Genomic DNA, 24,301 nt, shown 5'->3' with positions numbered 1-24,301 from the left:
CATGGAAAAATACCCATAATAAATTTTAAGTTAAAAAAGCCAAATCATAGACCAATATATGTAGTATGGTTTCTTTTTTGTTTAAAAATATCTATATCTATGTATGATATATATTTATATTTATAGTAAAAAGGGGCGTGTGTGTGTGTGTGTGTGTGGTTTGTGTAGTCACAGTTACAGGGTGATTTTGATGTGTTATACTTTTCTGTATTGCTTATAATAAAAAACATACTTATGTAATCAAAAATTCAACCTGGGTTAGAAAACGTGAATAAGCCAAGTTTGTGACTTGACCCTTCAGCGAAGTTTGTGCTTAATAAAATCTACTGAATGAAATTAAAGATATATTATGCATTCATATTTAGTCTCAGTTTGCAGCCCCAGAACCTACAAAAGATCAAATACAGCTAAAAATCTGTATAACTTATTCTTTCCTCACGTGGCATACTCAACCAGCATGCCAAGACGAGGGGCTGTTTGCGAGGCTGACTCTAGCTACACCGATGCCCTTCCCAGCTTGCCCTCAGGTGAGAGGGGGATCGGTCATGGTTTTGAGCAATCTGATCATGGTTTGTCACAAGCTCAGGCAAAGGCAAACAATGGTGACTGGCTCCCCTGAGCCATTAGCTGCTATGGGGAGCTGAAAGCTCTTCTCACATACATGACGGAAAAGTAATTACCCAGGCAGGCTCCAGGGGTTTCTAAATTGTAATATTTAATTCATGAGATGAGAGCTGCCAAATCCTTGGTTGGTGCCGCAGCAGGAACCGCCAGGAAGGTATTTGGGGTCAGAGCGGATCAACAAGCCTTCCCCTGGGGAGGAGAACAGCCCTGGTGTACGTTTACGAGCTAATCTATTCCTCATCCTCAGCTGCGGCAGGGCGTGAGGGACTCCATCAGCTCGGGACCTTTCACCTTTCAGAGGCAGCCAGACCCCCTCCCTGGGCCTTCAGGGCAAGCCCTCGGGGGACATCCAGGGCTCTGGGCAAGCAGACCTGGTACATGATGGAGGACGGCGGCGGCTCGATGCATGGCTGCTGGTCGGGGAGGGGCAGCTCCTCCAGCAGGTCCACGTTGGACAGGGCGTCCTCCAGGGTCACGTGGGTGGTCATGGCTGCGGTTGCCCCGTCCTGCGCCGACGGAGAGGGACGTCAGGGGCCTCCAAGGGTCTCTCAGCCTCCCCCTGGGGGGGCTCCTTCCAGAGAAGAAAGAGGGTTTACACTCACTGAGACCACTTGCACTCGCTCCTTCTTCACAAAGTGTTTGCAACTGATGCCTGATAGTTGACGATCTCTTTGCAGTTCACAAAATCCTGGGCTGTTTTTTTTTTCTTTTGGAACATCTATGTCTGGACGGGGCCACCCCGCAACCCCCTGTGATCAACACAGCGGGTGGTATTTTGGCCACAGAACGGATGAGGAGGGAAGGCTCGGCACAGTCATGGGACACCCAAACAAGCACCGTGACGAAGGCCCAGCGGCCTCAGATGGGCCTGCCACTGGACACAGGCCGTGACCAGTCCCCAGCTTTGGCTACTTCTGAGGATACGCAGCCGGTCCGCACCTGAATCACTGCACAGCACCAACACCTGTGCGGGAGAAGCCACGATTCTCCACTTGAAACCAGGGCCTACATTTTACAGGCCAAGTAAGCCAGAACTAAAAGAATTCAGACCCTAGCATGCTTAACCTTATTTGCAAAAATGGAAGTGCCATGATCTTCGTTGGCCTGGAGGGGTTTTTGTGAGGCACACCAAACAAATCAGTCCTAAAAATGGGTATTTTTGTGTCTTGGACCCTGACGGAGTGTGGTGGCTTTGACGAGAGCTGCATCGGGCAGTGAGGCTAAAGGGGATCTGAAGACGTGCTTACTTACCCAGGCCGAGCTAACTACTATTTTAAGAACTCAGCCCCCAGCAAACAGAATACTCATTTTTTTCAAAGCCTCTGTGAGACGCTGATAAAAAAAGATCATGATTTAGGCCGTAGAACAGGTTCTCAGGAGTTCCCCCAAACATGACATCCTAGAAGTCACATTCACTGATTACCATGAGTACAGTTAGAAATCAAAAATGCAGATCGCAGCCTAAAAAACACCCCTACCTATGAAGATCTGTAAAAAATACCTCAAGGCCATTCGTCATTAAAGAGGAATTCAAATAGAAATTATAAAGCATTTAGGACTGAAAGAGAACATAAATAAACATCTTAAATGCATTTAGCAGAAAATAAGAAAGTAAAACTAAATGAACCTAATTTTCACTCAAAAATCTAAAAAAAAGGGGCACCTGGGTGGCTCAGTGGGTTAAAGCCTCTGCCTTCGGCTCAGGTCATGATCCCAGGGTTCTGGGATCCACACTGGGCTCTCTGCTCCACAGGGAGCCTGCTTCCTCCTCTCTCTGCCTGCCTCTCTGCCTACTTGTGATATCTGTCTATCAAATAAATAAATAAAATCTTAAAAAAAAAATCTAAAATAAGAAATCAACCCAAAGAAATGAGAGTGAAGGCACTGATCATTACAAAAGCTGAAATAAATGAAGCAAAGAACAAAACAAAGAGCAGACTAGGTGAACGAAAGTCTAAAAACTGAGTTTCATACGATTAATAGTAACAGCGAGCTGCCCCTTTAGCATACTTGGATAAGGAAACCAACAGAAAGCCCACTGTGCTGATGGTCTGAGCACCCCTCCCTTCCCCAATCTCAGGCAAGTGTGAGACAGGCTTGCAGGCTAGAGTTCTGAAGTGTCAGAAAATGTGTCTTGATTGCTTGTCAGGAAATGTGGTATCCAACACGAGGGCAGAGAAGGGTCACAGACATGACTGCTGGGTATAGGGGCTGCAGAGTGTACCCCAGGTCATGTTGCCCCAAACCAGTGTCTCCTTCCGGCCCATGGCTGGGAGGGCAGGTCAGGGCTGAGCAGCTAGTGTTGCTGCACCCATCACTGAGTCTTCTAGCAACACCTCCCCATCATGCCTGGGACAACAGCAAAGGCCATAGCCAAGGAGGGCTTGAGGAGCCCAGAAGTGACTTCCCCTCTGTTCTCTTCAGGCACTCAGCCTCATGGGGGTGGTTTTAGGTCCTCTCCATACCTACGCTTCTTCCTGTTCTCTCCCCTGAATTTGAAGTGTGGTATCCAGTTCTACAGCAAAACCATTTGCCAACCAACACACAAAAAATTGTCTCCCTTCTTACATTAGTTTTATGTTCATTTTATAGGAAGGACTAATAATTTTATAGAGCATAATGATCTACAAGCACCAAAGCCCTAAGAACCTTCTTCATTAATTAAAATAATAATAGTAGTAGCAGCAGTAGTAGTAGTAGTAGTAATAAAGCCAACATATCTTTACCCTTTATGCTCTGCCAAGCATTCCCCTATTTTAACTTTGCATGGACCCTACAAAGGTAGGTGCTATGATTATTCCCATTTTACAGAAGAGCCAACAGAAGCTCAGAACTGAAGTAATTTCACAAGGTCAAGTGCTGAAAAGTGTGGGGCTGGGGCTGGAATCTAGATGTCTCCAGCTCCAGATCTGGGGTTTCCTTCCAAGTGCTGAGATTCACATTGCAAGTCTGTATGTACTGACACAAGGTCCATCTCCATGCTAGGTCTTCTCTTGAAAAAAATATTTTTTTACTTTTTTATTTGACAGAGACAGAGAGAGCAGAAGCAGGGGGAAGAGGCAGGCAGAGGGAAAAGGGAGAAGTAGGCTTTCCGCTGACAGGGAAGCCCGATCCTGGGGTCCTGACTAGATCTCAGGACAGCAAGATCATGACCTGAACCGAAGGCAGACACTTAACCGACTGAGCCACCCAGGGGCCCTGAGCTAAGTCTTTTCAATTGTAGGTGCTTATGCCAAAGTACTACAGGCACAGCAATTTTTTTTTAAGATTTATTTATTCATTTATTGATGGTGGGAGGGATAGAGTGATAGGTAGAGAGAGAATATCAAGCAGACTCCACACACAGCACAGAGCCTGATGTGGGGCTCAATCTTATGACCCCAACATCATGACCTAAGCCAAAATCAAGAGCCAGATGCTTAACCTGCTGAGTCACCCAGACATCCAGCACAGGCATGGCTTTTTAATAATAAAAGGCTTGGGCTCCATCCCTAGGACCTTAGTAAGGATGTGAAACAGCCCAAGGAAGGAAATCTGGCAATATCTAACAAACTCATATAAGCATTTCACTGTTTGACCAGTAATCACTTCTAGGGAACTATCCTAAAGACACGTCGATAAAAATGCAAAAGACATTGGCACCAGGCTATTCACCGGGGCACTACCCGCAGTAGCAAAAGTGTGCAAAATGCAAACACGCCTCAACAGAAGATTGTCTGAATAGACCATGTGCCGCCACACAGCGAGATACTAGGCAGCAGTAAATAGGAATGAGGAATCCATCTGTACACGCCAAGTCTGGGGTGATCTCCAGGATATGCTGTGTACAATACACTGTCATTTATCTAAGAAAGGAGTGATGTATACATGCACACACACATTAAAAAACAAACAATGGAAGGATAAACCACCTAATTTTAAAATCTGGCCATCCCTGGGGAAGAAGGATAAGCAGGAATATGGTTAAATGGGTAGTGATAGAGGCACGATTTCTTTGAAAATAACCCGTTATGTAGATTTGACTTTGAAATATTTATATAATTATAAAATATTTTCAAATTTAAAAAGCAACCACTCCGGGTGGCTCTGTCAGTTAAGTGGCTGCCTTTGCCTCAGGTCATGATGGCGGGGTCCTGGAATCAGCCCCACATCCAGTGCCCTGCTTGGTGGACAGTCTACTTCTCCCCCTCCCTCTGCCTGTTGTTCCTACTTGTGCTATCTTTTGGTTAAATAAATACATAAAATCTCAAAAACAAACAAACAAAAAAACAACCACTACCCGGCAAAAGCAAGATAAAACAAATTAAGGCATATGTGTATTAGTTTTTGGCATAACTACACAGAAAGAACCTATTCCAAGTGATTTTTTTTTTTAAGATTTTATTTATTTATTTGAGAGAGATCACAAACAGGCAGAGAGGCAGGCAGAGAGAGGAAAGGAAGCAGGCTCCCCACTGAGCAGAAAGCCGGATGCGGGGCTCGATCCCAGGACCCTGGGTTCATGACCTGAGCCAAAGGCAGAGGCTTTAACCCACTGAGCCACCCAGGCACCCCTCCAAGTGATTTTAAAACTCAGAAATTTCTGGCAGAAGATAGCTTAAGAATTATGAAGAGTTGCAATAAAATATCTCAAGCTTTTTTTTTCATAAAAAATTGGTTAACTGTGGCAGTGAGAACGTTTGAATGCGCTGTAAGGTAAGACAAATTAGTGATTGTGGAATGCTCTATCATTCCTGGTGGTGCTAAGAATTGGTATTTTTGATGAGAGAAAGGACATATAAAACCAAGTCAACTATATAGCCCTGAATATGAATTTGGGGTATCAGTAGGAAGTCATCACATGTTTTGACTTTAAATATACCATATACACGCATGTTTGTATGTATGGGTATGTGTGTTTATCTCCTAGCTCTGTGCACTGAAAAGACAAGGACACAATGACCAACCCATGAGCAATGAACACTTATACTGCCTGGCTTTGGTCTGCAAATACTATTTCCTGCTAAAAGAACCAAAATATTGGAGAAATAGCTCAGTCCAGGTCTGGGACAAAAAATGTATACGAAAGGCTTAGAACAAGTTGTCAGAGCAGAAAGCAAAGCAGCAGCTCTCTATCTAGGACTCCCGCGGTGTGTCCAAGGGACCTAGGAGCCAACTGGAGGCAGCATCCACTGGCCAACGAAGGGGCACTGTGAGAGCACCAGTTAGTATAACTCAGTACAACGGAAGCAATATAAAATATGTGTAAATCCATGAAATCATAAGGACACTTACTAAAACGTTTTTTAAAATTACTTTGTTACTGCTGGAGGATGACAGTGAACTACCTTTATGTTGAAAGTAGGCACAAAAAAGCAAAGAAGCAAACATTTAATATGCCTTTCCTATACACAATGACCACTGGGTAAACAAGAGGAATGTTCATCTCTAGAGATAGAGAAGTTCTTTTTTTTTTCCCCCAGAAATACTGACAAATAAAATATCCCTGGGTGGCTCAGTCAGTTAAGCATCTGCCCTCAGCTCAGGTCATGATCCCCAGGTCCTAGGATTGAGCCCCATACTGGGCTCCTGCTCAGCAGAGGGCCTGTTTCTCCCTCTCCCTCTGCTGCTCCGCCTGTTTGTGTGTTCTCTCTCTCTCATTCTCTGTCAAACAAATAAAATCTTTAAAAAAAAAAATCCCTATATTTCTAACTCCTCAAATGGATATAGGCACAGATGATCATCCACTGCTAACATCCCTAAGTGAAAGACAATCAGACATCATGTGCCTCCTGATGGAAGAGCACACCATCGCCTTACAAAGAATGCTGGACCCAAAGCAAAACACTGGAACCCAATCAAGCCCTTGACACCCACTGATAGTAAATGACCAGGACAGAAGAACACGTTAGAATATGCCACAGTGATGTAATCAGTAAAATATAATCTATGGGAAACTATGCATGACGAATGACTCAGTGTCACATAAATTCCATGGGGGTGAAAACAAGAGATCCAGGGGAAGCCATTGCCGATAGGGGACTAACAGACTGCCACAGTGTGTCCCCTTGTTTGGATCCTCTTTGAAACAAGCCATCAGAAGAAAATCGTATATAAGGAAACTGGAACATTTAAGAGTAACTGGGTTCTTGATTGTATTAAAGAAACGTGCTATTATTTTTCGGATGTGAAAATAATATCAAGGTTATATTTTAAAAGAGTTTGCATCTTTTAGAAATATCTACTAAAATATGCATAAAATGATACAGGGGTTTGCTTCCAAATAATAGTAGAGAGGGAGAAAGTGAGTAACAGAGGAAACAACCGTGAACTAGTAACTGTTAATGCTGTGTGATGCTTACACAGGGATTTATTGTATCTTTCTATTCAATGCCACATGTTTCAAAATGTTCTCGAAATCCTCAGGCTTGGTGTATACACCACCAGCTTGAACCCATCTCCCCTTCCTTCACCTTCCCTGACTCTCACTTGCCATATGATCTTCCCCTTCACCTTCCTCCTACACCCTGGGTTTCTTCTGGACTTCACACACTTCAAAATAACTCATCGACCAGAATAACCCTAAGGTTTTCCCTTTAACACAATAACACCCCTGCACTTCCCTCGAAGAGAATCAGTAAGTGAACAGCCTACCAGCCAGTATATTAGGAGTCTTTATTTCTGTAAATGCAACCTTTCTTTTCTCCTTGTAAATACAGCTTCTTTAATGGATTCCTGTGTTTGTTTAAAGATCATTCACTGTCTCGGGGAGAAGGAAATCAGACATTTTTAACTCAAGGGCTATAAGTCATTGCCAACTCCAACTCAATCAGAAAGAAAAAAAAGACATTCTGGAAATTTTAAGCAATACACGTGAAAATAAGGACTTGCTTTCTGGCTCAAGTGTCCTGCCTATTATGCAATCTGCCAAAGGAGAGTAAGTCTTTATATCCAGTCAATGAACACGTGGCCACTTTGCCTCTTTGGAGGAGAAATTCATAAAAATATTTAAAAACGAACAGTGTTCTGGGAGAGTCACTTTACCAGGCACAGCTGCGGCCTCTCAGGGTGGGGCATTCAGAGCCGATTTAAATTCAGCATCTCTCTAACGAGCTCGAACGCAGTGGCCTGGTTTCACCGAGGACTAACAGCACTGGGCTCCAAGGCAATCTGCTTTGGAGAAGGGCTTTAGGGGCACCCTGGCTGACATGGCTGATGGAGCCCGAGCAAGTGGGGGTAGGCCCCCAAAATGCCAGGTGGGTGCCAGGAGAACCTGGCTTGGGGAACGCAGGTGCTGACTAACCATACCCTAAACCCAGCAAAAGATCTAGAAGCAAAAAAGATCTGCATTGTCATTTCCTATTTGACTTTCTGGAAGGAAAAGGAAAAATAACAAGATCTTTTTACTGAGCTGGAATACCGAGCTAAGTATAGCCTGGGTTCAAATCTGTCATCTGCCACCTACTAGCTACATAACCGTAAGTGTATTACTTAACCTCTTGAGTCTCGGTTTCCTTACCTTTAAAAGGGCAATAATTAATAACGGTCCCTGCCCTCGATGATTTATTCTGGGGATTATATAACATTACAGAATGTGGAATGCTGCCCAATAGCAGGCACAAAGTAAGCCCTTGGGAAATGTTAGCAGGCGGGTGGCCTCTTTTTAACGTGGTGAATGGATGAATCAAACATTGCCACAATTCTATTTAAAAAAAAAAAAGGAGGGGACTACTATTATCTCAGCTCTAACATCTCAACTCTATAGGTCTTTCATATTGATTTCCTCAGTCGCAATCACCCTGCAGTTTCGAGAGGACAGGTGTTATTTTTGCTGTTTTTGTAAGGAGGGCACAGGGTTACTGAGAAGTGAAAAACGTTCTTTCAAAGTCACGTGGCCAGCTGGTGGCTGAGCTAAGGGCAGAAAGCGGATATCTTGACTCCCAGTTCAATGCCCTTTCTTCTAGACCACACCTACTTTTGTACCTTTATAAAAGGTACCAAGCACTTTACTTCTTTTTTTCCCCTCCAGGTTGGCTGCTTTTTTCCCTCCTCAAGAAGGACAAGACTCTGCCAACCTAGAAAGATTAGGTAACTGTCACCTTTGGGTCCTACAAACATCAAGAGGTCAGGAAATATTTTCCCTGCCTGTAAATCTCTCCAGCTAGAAAGCAATTAAATACACAGTTAAAAGTGATAAATATGTGAGTATTTATGTATAGAAATATTGTATAATTAAATGCGCAAATAAATAAGTACATAGGAAATAAAAGGAGGCTTACATTGTCCCCCTAAAAAAATGTATTCTTGCACAGCATTTGACTGAGCAGGAAAAATCCAAAGAAGGAAACTGGAGTGTATTATGCATACACACTTGGCATGTTGGGGACTGTGCAGGGACCCAGGTTTGCAGTGACAGGACGTGGGGCCACGGGTCAGTATTTCCTCTGCAACCAAGACCCTTCCACATGTCGGAGGCAGCTCTTTCACAGGTGCGGGACCCAGGCAGGCTCAGAGTCACCCGTGTGCATCTTACAGGACTTCCCAAGACCCCACCAGAATGGAGCATGTGGCTTTTCCTGAACAGTCTTGGGGTGAAGAATTTTACAAGAACATTCCACTGACCCCATGATCAAACCTTGTGGCTCCAAACCTCACTGCAGCCCACTTGGCACTTCTTTTAATGCATCACCTGGTCCATAAAATAAAGCTGTAAGTTAGGCGCTGCCCCAACGCTGACAGCAGCAAGCCTCACCGTGGTGCCTGGAGAGGAGAGGCTGAGCCATGCAGGATGGAGAGGAAACTACAAGCATGAGAGTTGGGGCCACAAAGTGCAGAAGCAGAACTCTACGTATTCCAATAGCTTAAGAAGTATCAGCAATATCATAGCACACAACCACCAAACACTTCATACACTGCCAGGATGACCCTAGGGCTCGGGGAGACCGAAGGGAATGGTTAACTCCTTAAGGAGCCTTTCTGACTCTCTTACCCACTACACAAATTCACTTTCCCCTTTGGCTCTCCTTAAAACCCAGTGTGCCCCTACTTCTGTGGCATCCATAATGCTTTATTACACCTATTACCACATCTTCTCTCCTGCCCTAAATGACAAATTTCTTGAGGGCAGGAGCTGTCTAACACCCAGCTCTCAGCACAGTTTCAAGCACACATTTGTAGCTACATAAAGATTTAGTCGATGAGTAGGTGCACCTGGGTGGCTTAGCTGGTTAAGCATCTGCCTTTGGCTCAGGTCATGATCTCAGGATTCTGGGGTCAGGCTCTGTGCTCAGCAGGAAGCGGGCAGGGAGCCTACTTCTCCCTCTGCCCCTTTTCCTGCTCGTGTTTTCCCTCTCTCTCTCCCAAGTAAAAATCTTTTTTCATGAGTAATGGCCAGGGAACCCAAGACATCAAGAAAGCCATCACTATGTCCAAGATACCAGGATTTTAAAAGTGGGAACGGAGGAAAAGGAATATAAATAGCAAAAAACCTGTTTATATTTTAGAAAGAACTCCTTCAAAATGGTTCAAATAGTTAACATGCGAACACTTAAAGCGAAAAGCTTCAATGTTTTGTATACAGTTATGTCTGAAATAAACTCTCTCCCTTCTCTCACGGTATGACCTGATTTCACTCATCCTTCAAGGTCGCTCATGCTAGGATGTAATTGCTCCCTTCCAGTGTTGGTGAGGCTGTGAAATAGGAAGCCTCAGACATGGCCAGTAGGAAAAGTAAAACAGTGTGGTACTTTGGGAAACTGTAGCAGTTCCTCAAATTTTAGAACAGAGAGTGACCTTGTGACACAGCAATGGCACTCCTAGGTCCACCAGCAGTACCTCTCTGCTGACACGTGCTGCCTGGGAAGGGTGGCGAGTACTGATACTTCCTCTTTCCATGTCCGGGCCACCCTTACTAATTGATAATGGCTTTATTTCTCAGTGAGTCCCCAGGCAGCCTCAGAACCCTCCTTGTGAAATACAGAGGTCCAGGTGGCCACCGGACATCGATCTGCGTTTGCCCGTGAAAGAAAACACAGATGTGTAGAATGAGGTATGCGTGTGTAGGCTCCATGAGGTGACAGGCCATTTCTTAGCCGTCACTGAAAACCTCAGTGACCTTAACAGAGCTCTGAAAACAGATTAGGCACTGAGGAAGTAGCAGATGAATGCATGAACACATCTGAATCCCCTGACGACACAGGAGAAATGAGATGACCTGAATAGGCCATGTCTTCATTTCTAGTTTTTCCATTCCTTCTCCTTCACTACTGACAACACAGATAACTTAAATCAATATGAAATATGCAGTCATACCCATAAACTGTCTATACAATTACTTACTTAATATTTTTGTCTATAAAGAATTTTTATGTTTGGTTTTATAAATGTATTTTAGAAGGAAGCTCAGATTACAATCACTAACAGAGAACTAGTATCACTTGGCCATAAACAAAGGGAAACTATAAACTATAAAAACAATGAAAACAATGGGTATCATCTGAAAATCACCTCACATCACTCTTGATATGTTCATGAGAGGTGGTTTATCTGGTGAGAGTGAGATGAAGAACTAGTTCGAATCCTGACTGCCACTGCTGGCTCTGTGACCTTGGGAAGATGGCATTATGCTTCTGAGCCCCAGCTTCCTTGTCTCTGATAGGAGGAAAAATAACAGTTCCAACCTTGTAGGCTTTGAAAACTGAATGAGTTAATTCATGTAAACAGCTTGCTTGGTAGAGAGTGCTCAATAAAATCTGCCCAACAAAACCAAATCCAGCATTGTATAAAAGGGATTATACATCATGACAAAGTGAGATCTATCCCAGAAATGTATGATGGGTTTAACATTAACATCCAAAAATCAATTAATGTAATAAGCCATATCATAGAATAAAGGACAAATCCCACAGGGTCATCTCAGTATATGCAGAAAGAAAAATGGATGAAGTCATACTCCTTCATGACAAAAACACTCAGCAAACTAGGAACAGAAGGGAACTTCCTCAACCTGATAATGGGCAGCTAAAACAAAACAAAATCTACAGTCAACTTCAGACTTAATGGTAAAAGACTGAATGCTTTCCCAAAATTAGGAAGAAGACAAGGATGTCTGCTCTCTCCATTTCTATTCCACATTATATTGGAGGTTCTAGCCAGTGTATTTAGGAAAGAAAAAAAATAAATAAACGGTATCCACATTAGAAAGGAAGGAGTAAAATTATCTCTATCTGCAGACACTTAATCTTATACATAGAAAATCCTTATGAAATCCACTAAAAACTATTAAAATGAACAACCATGTTCAGTAAGGTTACAGGATACAAGGTCAACACACAGATGTCAATTGTATCTCTCTATACTAACAATGCATGGTCAAAAAATGAAATCACGAAAATATTCTATTTATAACAGCATCACAAATAATACAATACTTAGGAATAAGTTTGCCCAAAAAAAGAGCATAAAATATACACTCTGAAAACTATAAAACATTGTCAAAAAATTGAAGAAGACACAAATAAATGGAAGATATCCCATTTTCATAGATTGGAAGACTTAATATTGTTAAGATGGCAGTATTCCACAAACTGATACAGATCCAGGGTGATCCCCATCAAAATCCCAGATGGCGTCTGTGAGGAAATTGACAAGCTAATCCTAAAATTCACACAGAAATTCAAAACGATCTCCCAAAAGAACAAAACTGGAGGACACCCACTTCCCAATTTCAAAACTTAGTCCAAACCTAAAGTAATCAAAACAGTGTGAAAAAAGAAAGTGTGGTATTGGTATAAAGATATAAAACAGAACTGAAATTCTAAAAATAAACCCTCATATTTATGGTCAATTGATTTTTGACAAGGGTACCAAGACAATTCAGTGGGAAAAGGATATTCTTTTCAACAAATGGTGTTGGGACACCTGGATATCCACATGTGAAAGAATGAAGCCAGACTTCTACCCGACACCACACAACAAATCAACTCAGAATGGATCAAAGACCTATAACAGCCAAAACAGTAAAACTCTTAGAAGAAAACACCGGAGTACATCTTTGTGACTTGGGAATATGCAATGACATCAAAAGTACAAGCAGTGCAATAAAAAGTAGGTTAGGTATCTTTGATTTTATTAGCTGTCTATTAATAGCATCAAAATTAAACTTAAACTTTCTGGTACCTCAGAAAACATCAACAAGAAAGTGAAAAAACAATCCACAGGATGGAAGAGACCACCCGGACGTCGTCTGCTATTTACATAGACTATACAAAGAGTTCTTAAAATTCAGTAACAGAAAGGCAACCCAATCTTTAAAATGGGCAAACGACAGGAACAGACCTTGCTCTGAAGAAGATATACAAATGGGCAATAAGCACATAAAAATTATTAATATTTTTAGCCATTGGGGCAATGCAGATCAAAATCACAGTGAGTTATCATTTCATATCCATTAGAACAGCTATTCTCAAAAAGACAAGTAACAACAAATGTTGGTGAAGATGTGAAACTGGAACCCCCATACCCTGCTGAAAGGAAGGTAAAATGGTGCAGCAACTTTGGGAAACAGTTTGGCAGTCCCTCCAAGTTTCAAACACAATGTTACCAAATACAACGTTGCAACTCCTGTGTTTAATCCCAAGAGAACTGAAAATATATGTCCACATAAAAACCGGTACATAAATGTTCACAGCACCACCGTTTGTGATGGCCAAAACCTGGAAATGACTCAAATGTCCATCAGCTGAGGAATGGGTAAATAAAATATGGTATATCCCTGTTATGGAATATTATTCAGCCATAAAAAAGAATGAGGTAGAGACACATGCCACAACATGCACTTCAAAAATCTGATAAGGGAAAGAAACATAGTGTGCTTTTTAAAGGAAATGCCCAGGGTGAGCAAATCAAAAGAAACATTAAGTAATTTGTGGGTCCATAGGCTTGGGGTGGAAACTGGAGGAAATAGATGCTGCTGCTAATGGGCATGAAGGTTCTTCTTTCTGGGGTGATGAAAATGTTATAAAATCAATCACGATGACTGTTGCACAACTCTGTGAATATACTGAAAATTACTGAACCATATGCTTTAAGTGGTGAACTGAAGCGTCAGTACCAAAAAATGTTCTTATGTGCGTGAGTACTTGGGGACAGTTTGGGTATTACATATGCAGGAGTGGTACAAAGAGAGGGAGCTGGAGTAGGAGCTTGGCAAGTTTGGGAACCACGATGCTGCCTTCCGACAAGCACAGATTCCACTGAATAAAAATCACCAGAGGAAGTGGGACAGAACCAGAGAGCAACAGACACACCCATCCAAAGGACCCCATGGGGCAGCCCCTAGACCGAAGGACAAGCTGGACCACCGTGGGGCAGGGCCCAAACCAGCACCCCAAACCCCTCAAGTTGGTTGCACTGCCATCTGTTGAGGGGGTGGGGGGCTGCCCCACCCTGGGGAAGAGACTGCTCAGACAGCAACAGCCTCTGAGATGGGGGAATGGGCTTTGAGGTTTAGAATGAGAAAAAGACCAGTTTGTAGTCCTCCTCCTTCCTTCTTTCTGCTGGGAGTGTGTGTGGGGGGGGGGAGGGGCGGGCACTGAGGCTGAGAGATTAGACAGACCAGTGCAAGGTCACTTAGCTAGTTAGGGGCGGAGCTGGGGTTAACACAGTAACTTCCCCGGAAGATAGGAGGATCTGATACACTAACAGATAGGACAGAGCTGTTTAAAAAAAAAAAAAAAAAAAAAAAAAAAAAAAGTGGTATTAAATAGGAAGGAAGGAAGGGGAAGGGAGAAAATTCTAACTCTGCAATAAAACAAAAAAGCTATGTAGGAAAGGAGATAAATCAAAGGACATTACCTATCTTTTTAGTGATCATCATTTACATGTCTTAATAATATAGATGCTTCAGACATGATTTAGGTTGAAACAGAGCTCTCGCAGTGGCACCTGGGTGGCTCAGTGGGTTAAGCCTCTGCCTTCAGCAAAGGTCATGATCTCACAGTCCTGGGATCCAGCCCCACATCAGGCTCTCTGCTCAGCAGGGAGCCTGTCTCCCCGCAAGCCCCACCCCCCATCTGCCTCTCTGCCTACTTGTGATCTCTATCAAATAAATAAATAAAATCTTAAAAAAAAAAAAAAAAAGCCAGAGCTCTCACTATATTGGGAGATGGGGACAGGGGAGGGAGGTGAATGGTATAAGAAAGCGAAGTCTTCATCTATCACAGCAGGAAGTAAACAGACAATGCATAGAGCAGATAAATCAAAAAATGGCAGCGTAAGCATATTCCTAAGAGATCTGGAAGCACGAGCTGGGAGAAACAGTGAGTTAGAAGTGACAGCCTCTCCGGGGAGGTGGGCACTGGATGGCTATTTTCATTATGCGTCTTTGCACACTATTTGATCTTTTGTTTTTGCTTTTTAAAGATTTCATTTATTGATTTGACAGAGATAGAAACAGTGAGAGAGTGAGAAGCAGGCTTCCTGCCAAGCAGGGAGCCCGATGTGGGGCTCCATCCCAGGATCCTGGGATCATGACCTGAGCTGGAGGCAGCTGCTTAACAACTGAGCCACCCAAGCACCCCACTATTTTGAAAGCATGTATTGCGTTGATCAAAATTTTTAAATTTAAAGACAACAACCCAAGGCCTCCTTCCTAGCATCTCTGATGCCATCTGGCCAGTCGCTAGCACTGTCTTCAGGCAGCCTTCCCTCCTGGACTCCCTCACTGCAGGTCTTCTGGGACAGAGACCCCCATCCCCAGCAGCTTCTCTCCACACAAGGGACAGAAGGACAGAGCAGAGAAGTCCACGCCTTGGGCCTCTGGAGAAGGCCTACCCTCCTGGTTGCTTACAGCGAAGAGAAAGACTCTGGCTGGGTTAGAGACATTGCCACCCCACCTCCTGCCGGCCGTTTTACCCAGCTGCTTCCTGTGTTGTCAGTGTTGAGGGTTGAGGGGGCCTTTCCGTTGATAACCCAACAGGGCAGGGCAGATCCCATCCTCTGGCGGGGCGGGAGGCGGGGATGGGGTGGGGTGGGCAGTCATGTCTCTGAGAGCAGCTTGCCAGCTTGCCGATCTGCTCCCAGTGGGGCCTCCTGGGACAATCCACCACGTGAGGGGTGCCAACGTGACCTCTGTCTGGGGAGAGGAGCTGCGTCTCAGCAGCACCTGCTCAAACTCAGGAAGAGAAGCCAGTCACCCTGCGTCTGCCCTGGAAACAAAGAGCGAAACGGCAAGTTCAGCCACAAGAGCAGACGGTGCAGGCCTGTTTCACGAGGCTGCAGCTCGACTATGGCTCCAACTGAAGACCGACTTAGGCCCTGGAATCGCATCTTCACTCCCTCTACAAAGGTCATTTCCTTGCCGGTGAGATAGGAAGGTTGGTCGGGCGGTGGTTCTCTACTGTGATGCCAAAAAAGTCCCTTGTCAAGATTCTTATGGGCAACTTTTACCTAGTGACAGTTTAAGTATGAGGTTTGCAAACAAGGTACTTTTTATTACATGCTTGGGAGAGCTCCAAGGGCTCCCATGTTACCCCTGCTGGCAGGTATATCTCTTTCCCTGAGTGGGGGTGCATTGGGGAGGGGCTGGCTGTGGCTGTGGTGGGCTGAGCATGTCAATATTGTCCACGTCCAACTCGAAAAACAAAAGTGACATTGGCAGCGGACGGATCCTCCATGCCAAGGGCTTCCTTCAAGACCACGGTTCTCTAACATGGACACCCACTCTGGCCAAGATGTATGAGAGGTCATGAACCTGCCCATGAGCATTCTTGCCTTTGCTCCAACTCTCTCCACTCTCCAATAGACTGTTCTCTCCCCTTCTGGAATCCTACCCTTGACCACTGTCAAGGCCCAATTCAAGATAGGCCTCCATGAAGTTGTGAACAGCCAAACTCCACTAAACTTCCATTTCTCTGGATTCTTAAAGTGCTCAGTCTCAGCGTTCACAACTTCCTACTGCATTATAAATTGCTTTATGTGTTCACTATTCTTTGGATCACCAAAACCAAGAATAGTCTTTTTTTTGTTTTTTTTTTTTAGTTCCACCCATAGCCCTAGTACAGATCAGGGTACATTCTACACATTATTTACTTAATAAGCACTACAGGAACAACTTGTTGACTACATTGGCAAGTGGCCCAAATTCATGTCTTCCGGTAAAAAAAAAATTTTTTAACTTAAAACATTATAGTCCTCTATGATATCACATCTAAGTCAGCCTTATTGCTAGAAGACTCTGAGGGGACTTCTTTAGAGCATACCGATCTCACCTTAACCCATAAGACACAGGTCCTTATTTTTCTTTCCCATGTGACAGTATAACATACTTGAAGGATGACGGACAACCCCTAGTCCTGAATTCTTTTCTCACCCTTCATAACTTGCCAAATCAGTCTTAAGACGTCACGATTTAAAAACACAAATTGGCTATCTTTCTCAGGTATCCCTTCACTTAATACTGGGTTACTGAGTATCTTCTGTGAGGGTCAGCTCTGCAGATTCTCTGGTCTCAGAAAGTAAGACAATCCTCTCATTCATCCCCAGCTGATTTCTTATTCCACCCACAGAGGCAGCTGTTCCAAACCTCCGGAAGTCTCCTGAACTTTCCTAACCAGTCTGCCACCTTTACTTTCTGCAGAGGACATCATCTCCTCCCTTATTTAGAAGACAGAGACCATACAATATGGACATACTAAACATCCTTCTATCCCATGAAGAGATTAAAATCTGAGAACCACAGCTCTAAGATGACCTAATGATGATGCGAACACACAATCAAAAGGCCCATTGATGAAGTCATCACTGGGTCCTTCTCTGGTATCTCTCCAGAAGGTCACATTTACTTCCCTCTCTCCTTGCACTACTTCTGAGTTGCTGTAAGTCTAGCCATATGCCACTCAGCCAGAAGGGTACCTGCAAGAAATTCTGCCTGAACCTCAGCTCTACCTTCTCAGAGCAATCTCTTTCAAGGATCTTGCACTGAACTGGTTTCCTCCTCTACTGCCAGGGCCCAAGAAGTACGGCTTGAATGGTCTTCCTTTGAGGCACACCACACACAGCCCTTGGCATAACGGCCATGGCGAGGAAGCCAGTATCCAAACTCTGCATCCTGGGAGGCGCCCCACCCCCACTGACTGAAATCTGAAATGTCTTTGTACAGACAAGGCCGTCCAGGGGCCGTGACAGAATCTGTGAATCACACAGTGCCTTTCAGTGTCCCCTTGGCTTGCTGTTACAGAGAGGCCACAGATTTGTCTTCTTAAGTTGACATACAATATATAATTAATAACTTGTTCCTCTAGGAATAAAGGGCAGTCCTCCCAAAGAGCCACACATTCAGAAACCTCTTTCTCTTCTGTTTCCATGGCCTTTTCTTCTAGGACTGGGATTTATAGACATTATCTCATCTGCAGGCTCCTGTGGCAACAGGTAGGTAACAGGCTGGGCACGCTGCTTTCCCGTGGCCAATTCGGAAAGTCAGAGAGAGGCAGTGCAGGATTTAAAGGCACACAGCAAGTCGAGGATAACTCCTGTGTCCGAAGGCCACGGCACTGCTCTGTCTGCCTGGGAAGTGAAGCATGCCCTTAACATTTTTGGCTGATTGCAAAATGCTAAATGCACACAGAAGGAAATTTCCTTCCTGACCTCTCTTTGTGTGTTGAAATGTGAGAACTACCTCTGGGCTTGGGCTCAGTGTACTCCCTCCCCTTCTTTCTGCCTACTCAAGTTATATGCACCGTCAGTGAGCTGCTCAAGAGCACTTCCTACCTGAAGGCCTTACTGATAGCGCATCCTATCACTCTCGTGGCTACCTTTTGCAGGTAACCCTGCCGGGGCTAGCCAACTCCCCGTTGGAAAAGCAAAATCCAGGAAGGCCCTGGAGGTAGAGGAGTGGGAAGAGCTATGGATTGACTACACACATGAACCATATTCTTAAGGATTATGTAATTAGTACATTAAAATAATAAATACATGGGCACCTGGGTGGCTCAGTTGGTTAAGTGTCTGCCTTCGGCTCAGGTCATGATCCCAGGCTCCTGGGATTAAGTCCCACATCGGGCTCCCTGCTCATGGGGAGTCTTCCTGTCCCTCCCCCTCTGCCTCTACCCCCTGCTAGTGCTCTATCTGTCTTTCTCTCTCTCACTCTCCATATCTCAAATAAAATAAAATCTTCAAAATAACCAATAAATACATAAATGGAATAGCACTTCACTATGTGCTAGACACTCTACTCAACATGTTCGTGTGTCCCTCACTTAAAAAGAGCACCCAGTGAAGGACCAGCTCCTTCCCCACCTCTGCTGGCTTCCCAGTCACTGCCCAGCATGCTTCACTACCAAAACAGGTCTATCCTCTAGAACCTAGGCACGGGTGTGCTCCTCGGAATGACAAGACAGAAGGCCTGTTACAAAGGCTCCAATGAAGTGACCGATGTCTGGTTTCATCAAGTACAAGTGAATAATTAATACTTGCTAGTAAAGAAATAGACTCATTGTTATGGTGGCCACACGGAGGCTACAAAAGACCATTTTGTGAAGTTCTTGGTGGATCCCTGAGGCCAAAAGCAGCCAAAAGAAACCTCTCTGAGTTGAGAGTATAGGCCAATCCTCAAATGTAGGGACCAGAGCCTGTGCTGTTTTCCAGGAGTGCTGTTTCCAATGCTAATTAGCTTGTTGCTTATTCATCACCTCATTCAGCTTGCTGGTCAATGACAGCAGTGGAGGCCCACGGAACTCCCAAGAGGGCACAATTTATCAGAGGGGACGTGGAGTTTTCTCCTGGGGTGCTTTTCCAGATTTTAAATTCATGTCTACCTTTTCTGGGCCAGCCTCCGATTTGATTTGAGAAAACCTCTCCAACCCTACTGGATCATATACCCCATTCTTGGCCTAATGCCCTAAAACAAGTATTTCCTTTTCCACTTTCAGCAGGGACAGAACAAGGCAGTCTTGGGTGCCTCCAGAACTGGTGAGAACTGGCCAGGAAATATAATAAAGAACCTTAGTGAGCAGAGAGCTAATGCCCACAGCCAGAGGCTCAGTGTTCAGAACTAGGCAGAAGTACTAGCTTTGTAAGCAACAACACACTCTTCTTGTGGCCTCGTAACTGCCCGGGCAGATGGCAGCCAGTGCCAGTGAGTAACTCTCTATAGGGAAGTTTTACCCTCCCCCCCCCAAGTGGATACTGGGTGCTCCACACATACCTTCCAGTGACAGTAACCCCTGGCCAGTGACACATACACATGCTCCTACAGTACTTCTGCCCCAGCAGCAAACGGAGCTGACCACCGCTAATTACTGCCATTTCAGTGAGCTGTTCCCCAAATTGCTACCCAGTTCCCCGTTCCTACTCACAGCCCACTGCCTGAAATTCCACCGCTAGAGATATCAAATATGTTGACTTAAAGCTTTGTTTTCCATTCAAATGCCTCCTGGCCTCTGTTTCCTTTCCAGTTAAATGACTTCTAAAGGACCTGCTCTGCATCGAATGGCAAATTCTTTTGTATTTAGCTCTTAAAAGATAAACATGTTCACTGGCTCCTTTCTTGAAAATAATTTTTGACACAGGAGAATGGGGGAAGCACAGAACACGGAGGTGGAGGTGGGAGACCTCAGGGAGCATCACAGAGAAGGTCTTATGATGCTGAAACAGACTTCACGGCTTTTGCAATCTTGCTCAGGGATATGGACCTAGAAATTTGCACTCTAACATCTGTAATCTCCGGGGTTAGCAGCATGGCTCCCAACAGGGCCTGTGCCCAAAAGTAAGTAAGGTAAGACACAATGCCCTAAGGGAGACATAGGTAAAAGGTAGAAAAGTGGAGTATGAGAACGAGCACTCCCCTAATTCGTTCCTCATGTCTGCAGGACAGCCCCAGTCTCCTCATCCACGCCAGGAAGGCACAAGCACTTGGGAGCTAGCAGGAAAAGATCCTTGCCACCTTTTTGTCCTGGCTGGAAGGGGAGCAGATGGCCCATCAGCCCTAGGTGAGTGTTTCTGCTGAGCTGGAGACACTAGGGAAGCAGAGGTCAAAGTCAGATTCCCTGGGCTGGGAAGGGCCAGGGCAGTGCCAGTGTTCTTTCCTGCCATGTTCTCCTCAGCACAGAGAACCATACTCCTGTCGGACCATGCTTCCTGCCCCCACCCCCACCCCTAAACAGAGAGCACCCCCTTTTCTTCCTTTTCACCCACCCATCGAGGGGGAGGGCTGTCCTGAAAAGCAGAAGCTACAACAGACAGGTAGGCAATCTTTCCGGTTCTCCAGAGCTCAAGAAAATCCAACCTTTTCCCCAGGAGTCAGCCCACTCATCCCCTTCCCCCTGTCCTCCCCCGCCTACAGCCAACCGGCTGGGGGAGTGATGCCAGTGTAGGCCAGGAGGCTTCAAAGCGGGTCAGACTTGCCTTCTCCCTCATTAAATCCCCCACCCCCGAACACTGGCGCTCCGACCTTCGCCCCACCCATCTCTCGTTCACCGCAGGGCGCTGTGTGCCCCAGGCGTCTGCCAAGCAGGCCCACGCGGCTCTCGCTGGCCCTGGAGCAGGTGATGGTGGCCTCGGCGGCAGAGGCGGCGGCCGGCGCTCTGCAATACCTGGGCTCGGGGATGTCAAGCCGCCGGGCTCGCGGCTGAGGCAGGTGTCTCCCGTGCTCGGGATTAGCGCCGCTTCCTCTCCGGCCCGCGGCTCCGGCCCAGGCCGCGCACCTGCTGCTGCTGCTGCCGCTGCCGCTGCCACTGCCGCCGCCGCGCCCGAGCTCCGCCCGAGCTGCGTTGAGTGTCCGCGCCTCCTCGCAGGGGGTCCGCGCCCCGGGGCCCAGGGTGGGCTGGAGGGCTAAGGGGGCCGCGCAGGGCCTGGAGTCCAGCCTCCAGGGGCTTGGTGGGGGAGGGAGGCCGCGCTAGCCTGAGCGCCGCGCCGAGCGCCCCCCTCGGGCTGGGAGAAGGGGCGCCGGCCCCTTGCGCATCCTCACGGCCGCATCGACGTCCCCCGCAGCATCCCGGTCCCCATGCCGGCCCCGAGGCCTGAGAGCGCCGCTTACCTGGGTCTGCGGCAGGTCCAGGGGAGCAGCCCAAGGCTACGGCGGGGCCCCGCGCCGGGGCGCAGGATGCTCTGCCCGGCTGGGCTCGGCTCGGCCGGCCGCGGCGCTCGGCCCCGCCCTCGGCCCCGCCCCCTGCCCGCCGCGGCTCCTCCCAGCGCGCCGTGCCGGCCCCTCTGCCGCCGCGGCTGTCACACAAAGAGCAGGAAATGGCTGCGGCGAGGGGCGCACCGCCGGCGCATCCCCGACCTGCACCCCGGCTGCTGCCCCAGGACAGCCAGCCGCGCGGCCCTCGGGATGGGGAAGGGAGAGAGGACCTGCCGCCAGGTCTCGCATGCCTGGGAGCCACACCTGCGGCAGTGGGAGGGCGGAAGCTCTGGGCTCGGTCCGGGTCTCATCGATCTCACGTTATTTCCAAGTGCTCATTTATCTACCTAATATTTATTGAGCAGCTATTTTGTTCCGAGCCACGTGCCAGAAGCTGAGTATGCACTGGTGTACTGCCCTTTTGGAGCCTGTCATCTACCAGGAGAGGCAGGGCGTAAATTAACCTAGTACTGTGCAGTTACAGCTGGAAGAAGTTCTGCGAAGGAAAGAAATAGGGTGAAATGATGGAAAATAGAGCTGAGGTTTGGGGAGAGGGGACTCCCACCAACTGAGTCTGGTCCCCAGTGCTGCGCCTCTGCTCAGGAATACCTTCTCAGTTCCTTGGAGTCAAATCCCTGAAGCTGCCGTCTCTTAAGCAGGGACCTGCCTCAGCTTCATTCAAGAATTGCCTAATGGACAAAAAGGAACACACACGGTGGCAGGAGGAACCTGAAAGGACAGGCAGGCACCTTTCTCTTCAAGGCTTATCTGCCATTCAGGGCTGGCCAAAGAAACGGTTCTCCCTGTGCTGCAGCCTGGTGGACCTGCGGATCCAACCTCCAGACCCCTTGCTCAAGTCACTTCAACAGTCTTGTTCCTGAGAAGCCTCCGTTACTAGAAAGTGAGGAATAATAATTGCCCTTCTTACCTCACAGGTAGACACACTGGAAAGCATTTGAGACATTTGAATGTGTGTGTAGATATAAAAGGTAAAGTCCTGTTATAAGGGAAGCTTTCTGAAATGTTTGTGTATGGCCCACAAATTTATACTTAATCACTTAGCTGTTCCTGTTAGGGGCTATTTATAGAGGAGCCGTATTACCCGAGTCTCTAGCAAAGGACTTGTGAAGTCTTTGCCCTCACTGATCTCATACCATTTCCCAGACACTCAGAATTCATGATCCTTTATGGTTTGATGTTACATCACTCATTCTAATTTAAATTGCTATTTCAGAAAGGATGACTTATCTATATATGCACACACACACATTTCTGTCCCTGTGAGAAAGCTGTGGAGGTGTTTGTGGAGGATGGCTTTAAAAGCTGAACTGGCTTCTTTCTTTTCCTTCCTTCCTTTCTTTCTCCTCCCCTCCTTCCTCCCTTCCTTTTCATTTCTCCCTTTCTTTTTTAATTTTCCATTTTCTACTGTGATCCTTAGGATTTTGAGTGTCAGTGATTACAATTGTATAACAAGAGAGATTGGATTTTCATTCTAAAGGGACAACTATTTTGGATATTGTAGATTTCTGGAAGACATATTTCTCCCTGTTGTTCCTTTCCTGTCTTTTCACCTTTCAAGAACAAGTTGCTTAAAAGAAACAAAGAGACCATTACATATATACTTGTTGAGATCTTAGGCAAAAATAATTCCCTGACCCCTGATTTCCATTTGCTTATAAGGGGAAGCAAACCACTATGTTGGAAATCCAGAGGCTTGCCTTTTGGTCCCAGTTTTGCAACTAAGTGACTGTAGGCAAGTCACTTCACCTGTTTCCTCCTCTATACGGTGAAGTAAGACGGATATATTCCAAACTCCTTCTGCATGTAGAAAATCACATAAGTTAAAATAAAAGACGTGCTCCTGCCCTGCTTAAAGGACTTCACTAGCTCCCCATTGTTCTCATTGTGGAGCCCAAACTCCTTAACCAATGGCCCACAGGAGTCTTTCTTCACGATCTAGCATCTACCTCTCTCCAGTCTCTTCTGTTGTGAGCAAGCTCTTTGCTTTTAGCTAAAAGCAATCTTTTAGGTTCCCAAATCTGCTGTGTTAGGCCTTTGTGTAAGCTGGGCTTTTGCTTAGAATGGTCTATCCTCCTTTCCCTCCCACTTGTGCACTTGCCCCCAGTTTGCTGCCTAACTTCTATTCATTCTTCTGGGATCCATTTACCTGTCTGTTCCTCCAAGCTCCCTTCTTGTCTGCATTAGGCTAGGGTTAGTCATTCATGCACCCAGAGCCCCCTCGACTTCCTCTGTCATCCCCCCTTGGTGTGCTGTGTGGTGATTGCTGACATAATTTCCTACACGCCATCATTAGAGCATAAAATCAAAGAGAGAAGGGATGTGTCTTTCTTGCTTCTCAACATTTCCTCGGAGACTAGTACCTAAGAGGAGTTCAGTAAATATGAGTTGAATGAATAATCAAAAGTAAAGTCTTAGCTTACATGTTGCCAGTGAAATGTGTAGCCATCTGTCTACTGCCTCCAGATATGTTTCATGTCCAACCCCCAGCTGCACCATCAGCAATGAGAGAATCGAAGCTATCAGGCAAAAATTGCTTTGCCACTTGCTAAGCTGTGGCCCACG

General features: G+C 45.9%; 1 protein-coding gene across 2 annotated transcripts in view; it reads right to left on the bottom strand.

Annotated features, from left to right (window-relative positions):
* Positions 1 to 21,759, bottom strand: part of CYFIP2 (cytoplasmic FMR1 interacting protein 2) — a 124,801-nt gene extending 103,042 nt beyond the window's left edge. The window contains exons 1-2 of one of the 2 annotated variants that reach the window (XM_045079613.1): positions 21,635 to 21,759; positions 996 to 1,195 (exon numbers count right to left, since the gene is read on the bottom strand). In XM_045079613.1, the coding sequence (XP_044935548.1) occupies positions 996 to 1,112 (117 nt within the window). In that variant the 5' untranslated portion in view covers positions 1,113 to 1,195; positions 21,635 to 21,759. Of the gene's footprint in view, positions 1 to 995; positions 1,196 to 21,191; positions 21,548 to 21,634 lie in introns of those variants that run through there. The other variant, XM_004737727.3, reaches the window with a different exon arrangement.
* Between the last annotated feature and the right edge of the window lie 2,542 nt (positions 21,760 to 24,301).

This window comes from Mustela putorius, unplaced genomic scaffold (assembly GCF_011764305.1).
Source record: "Mustela putorius furo isolate JIRA1106 unplaced genomic scaffold, ASM1176430v1.1 tig00000407_pilon_pilon_pilon, whole genome shotgun sequence".
NCBI classification, from domain to species: Eukaryota; Metazoa; Chordata; class Mammalia; order Carnivora; family Mustelidae; genus Mustela; species Mustela putorius.
This window is presented reverse-complemented; position numbering and strand designations above follow the sequence as displayed.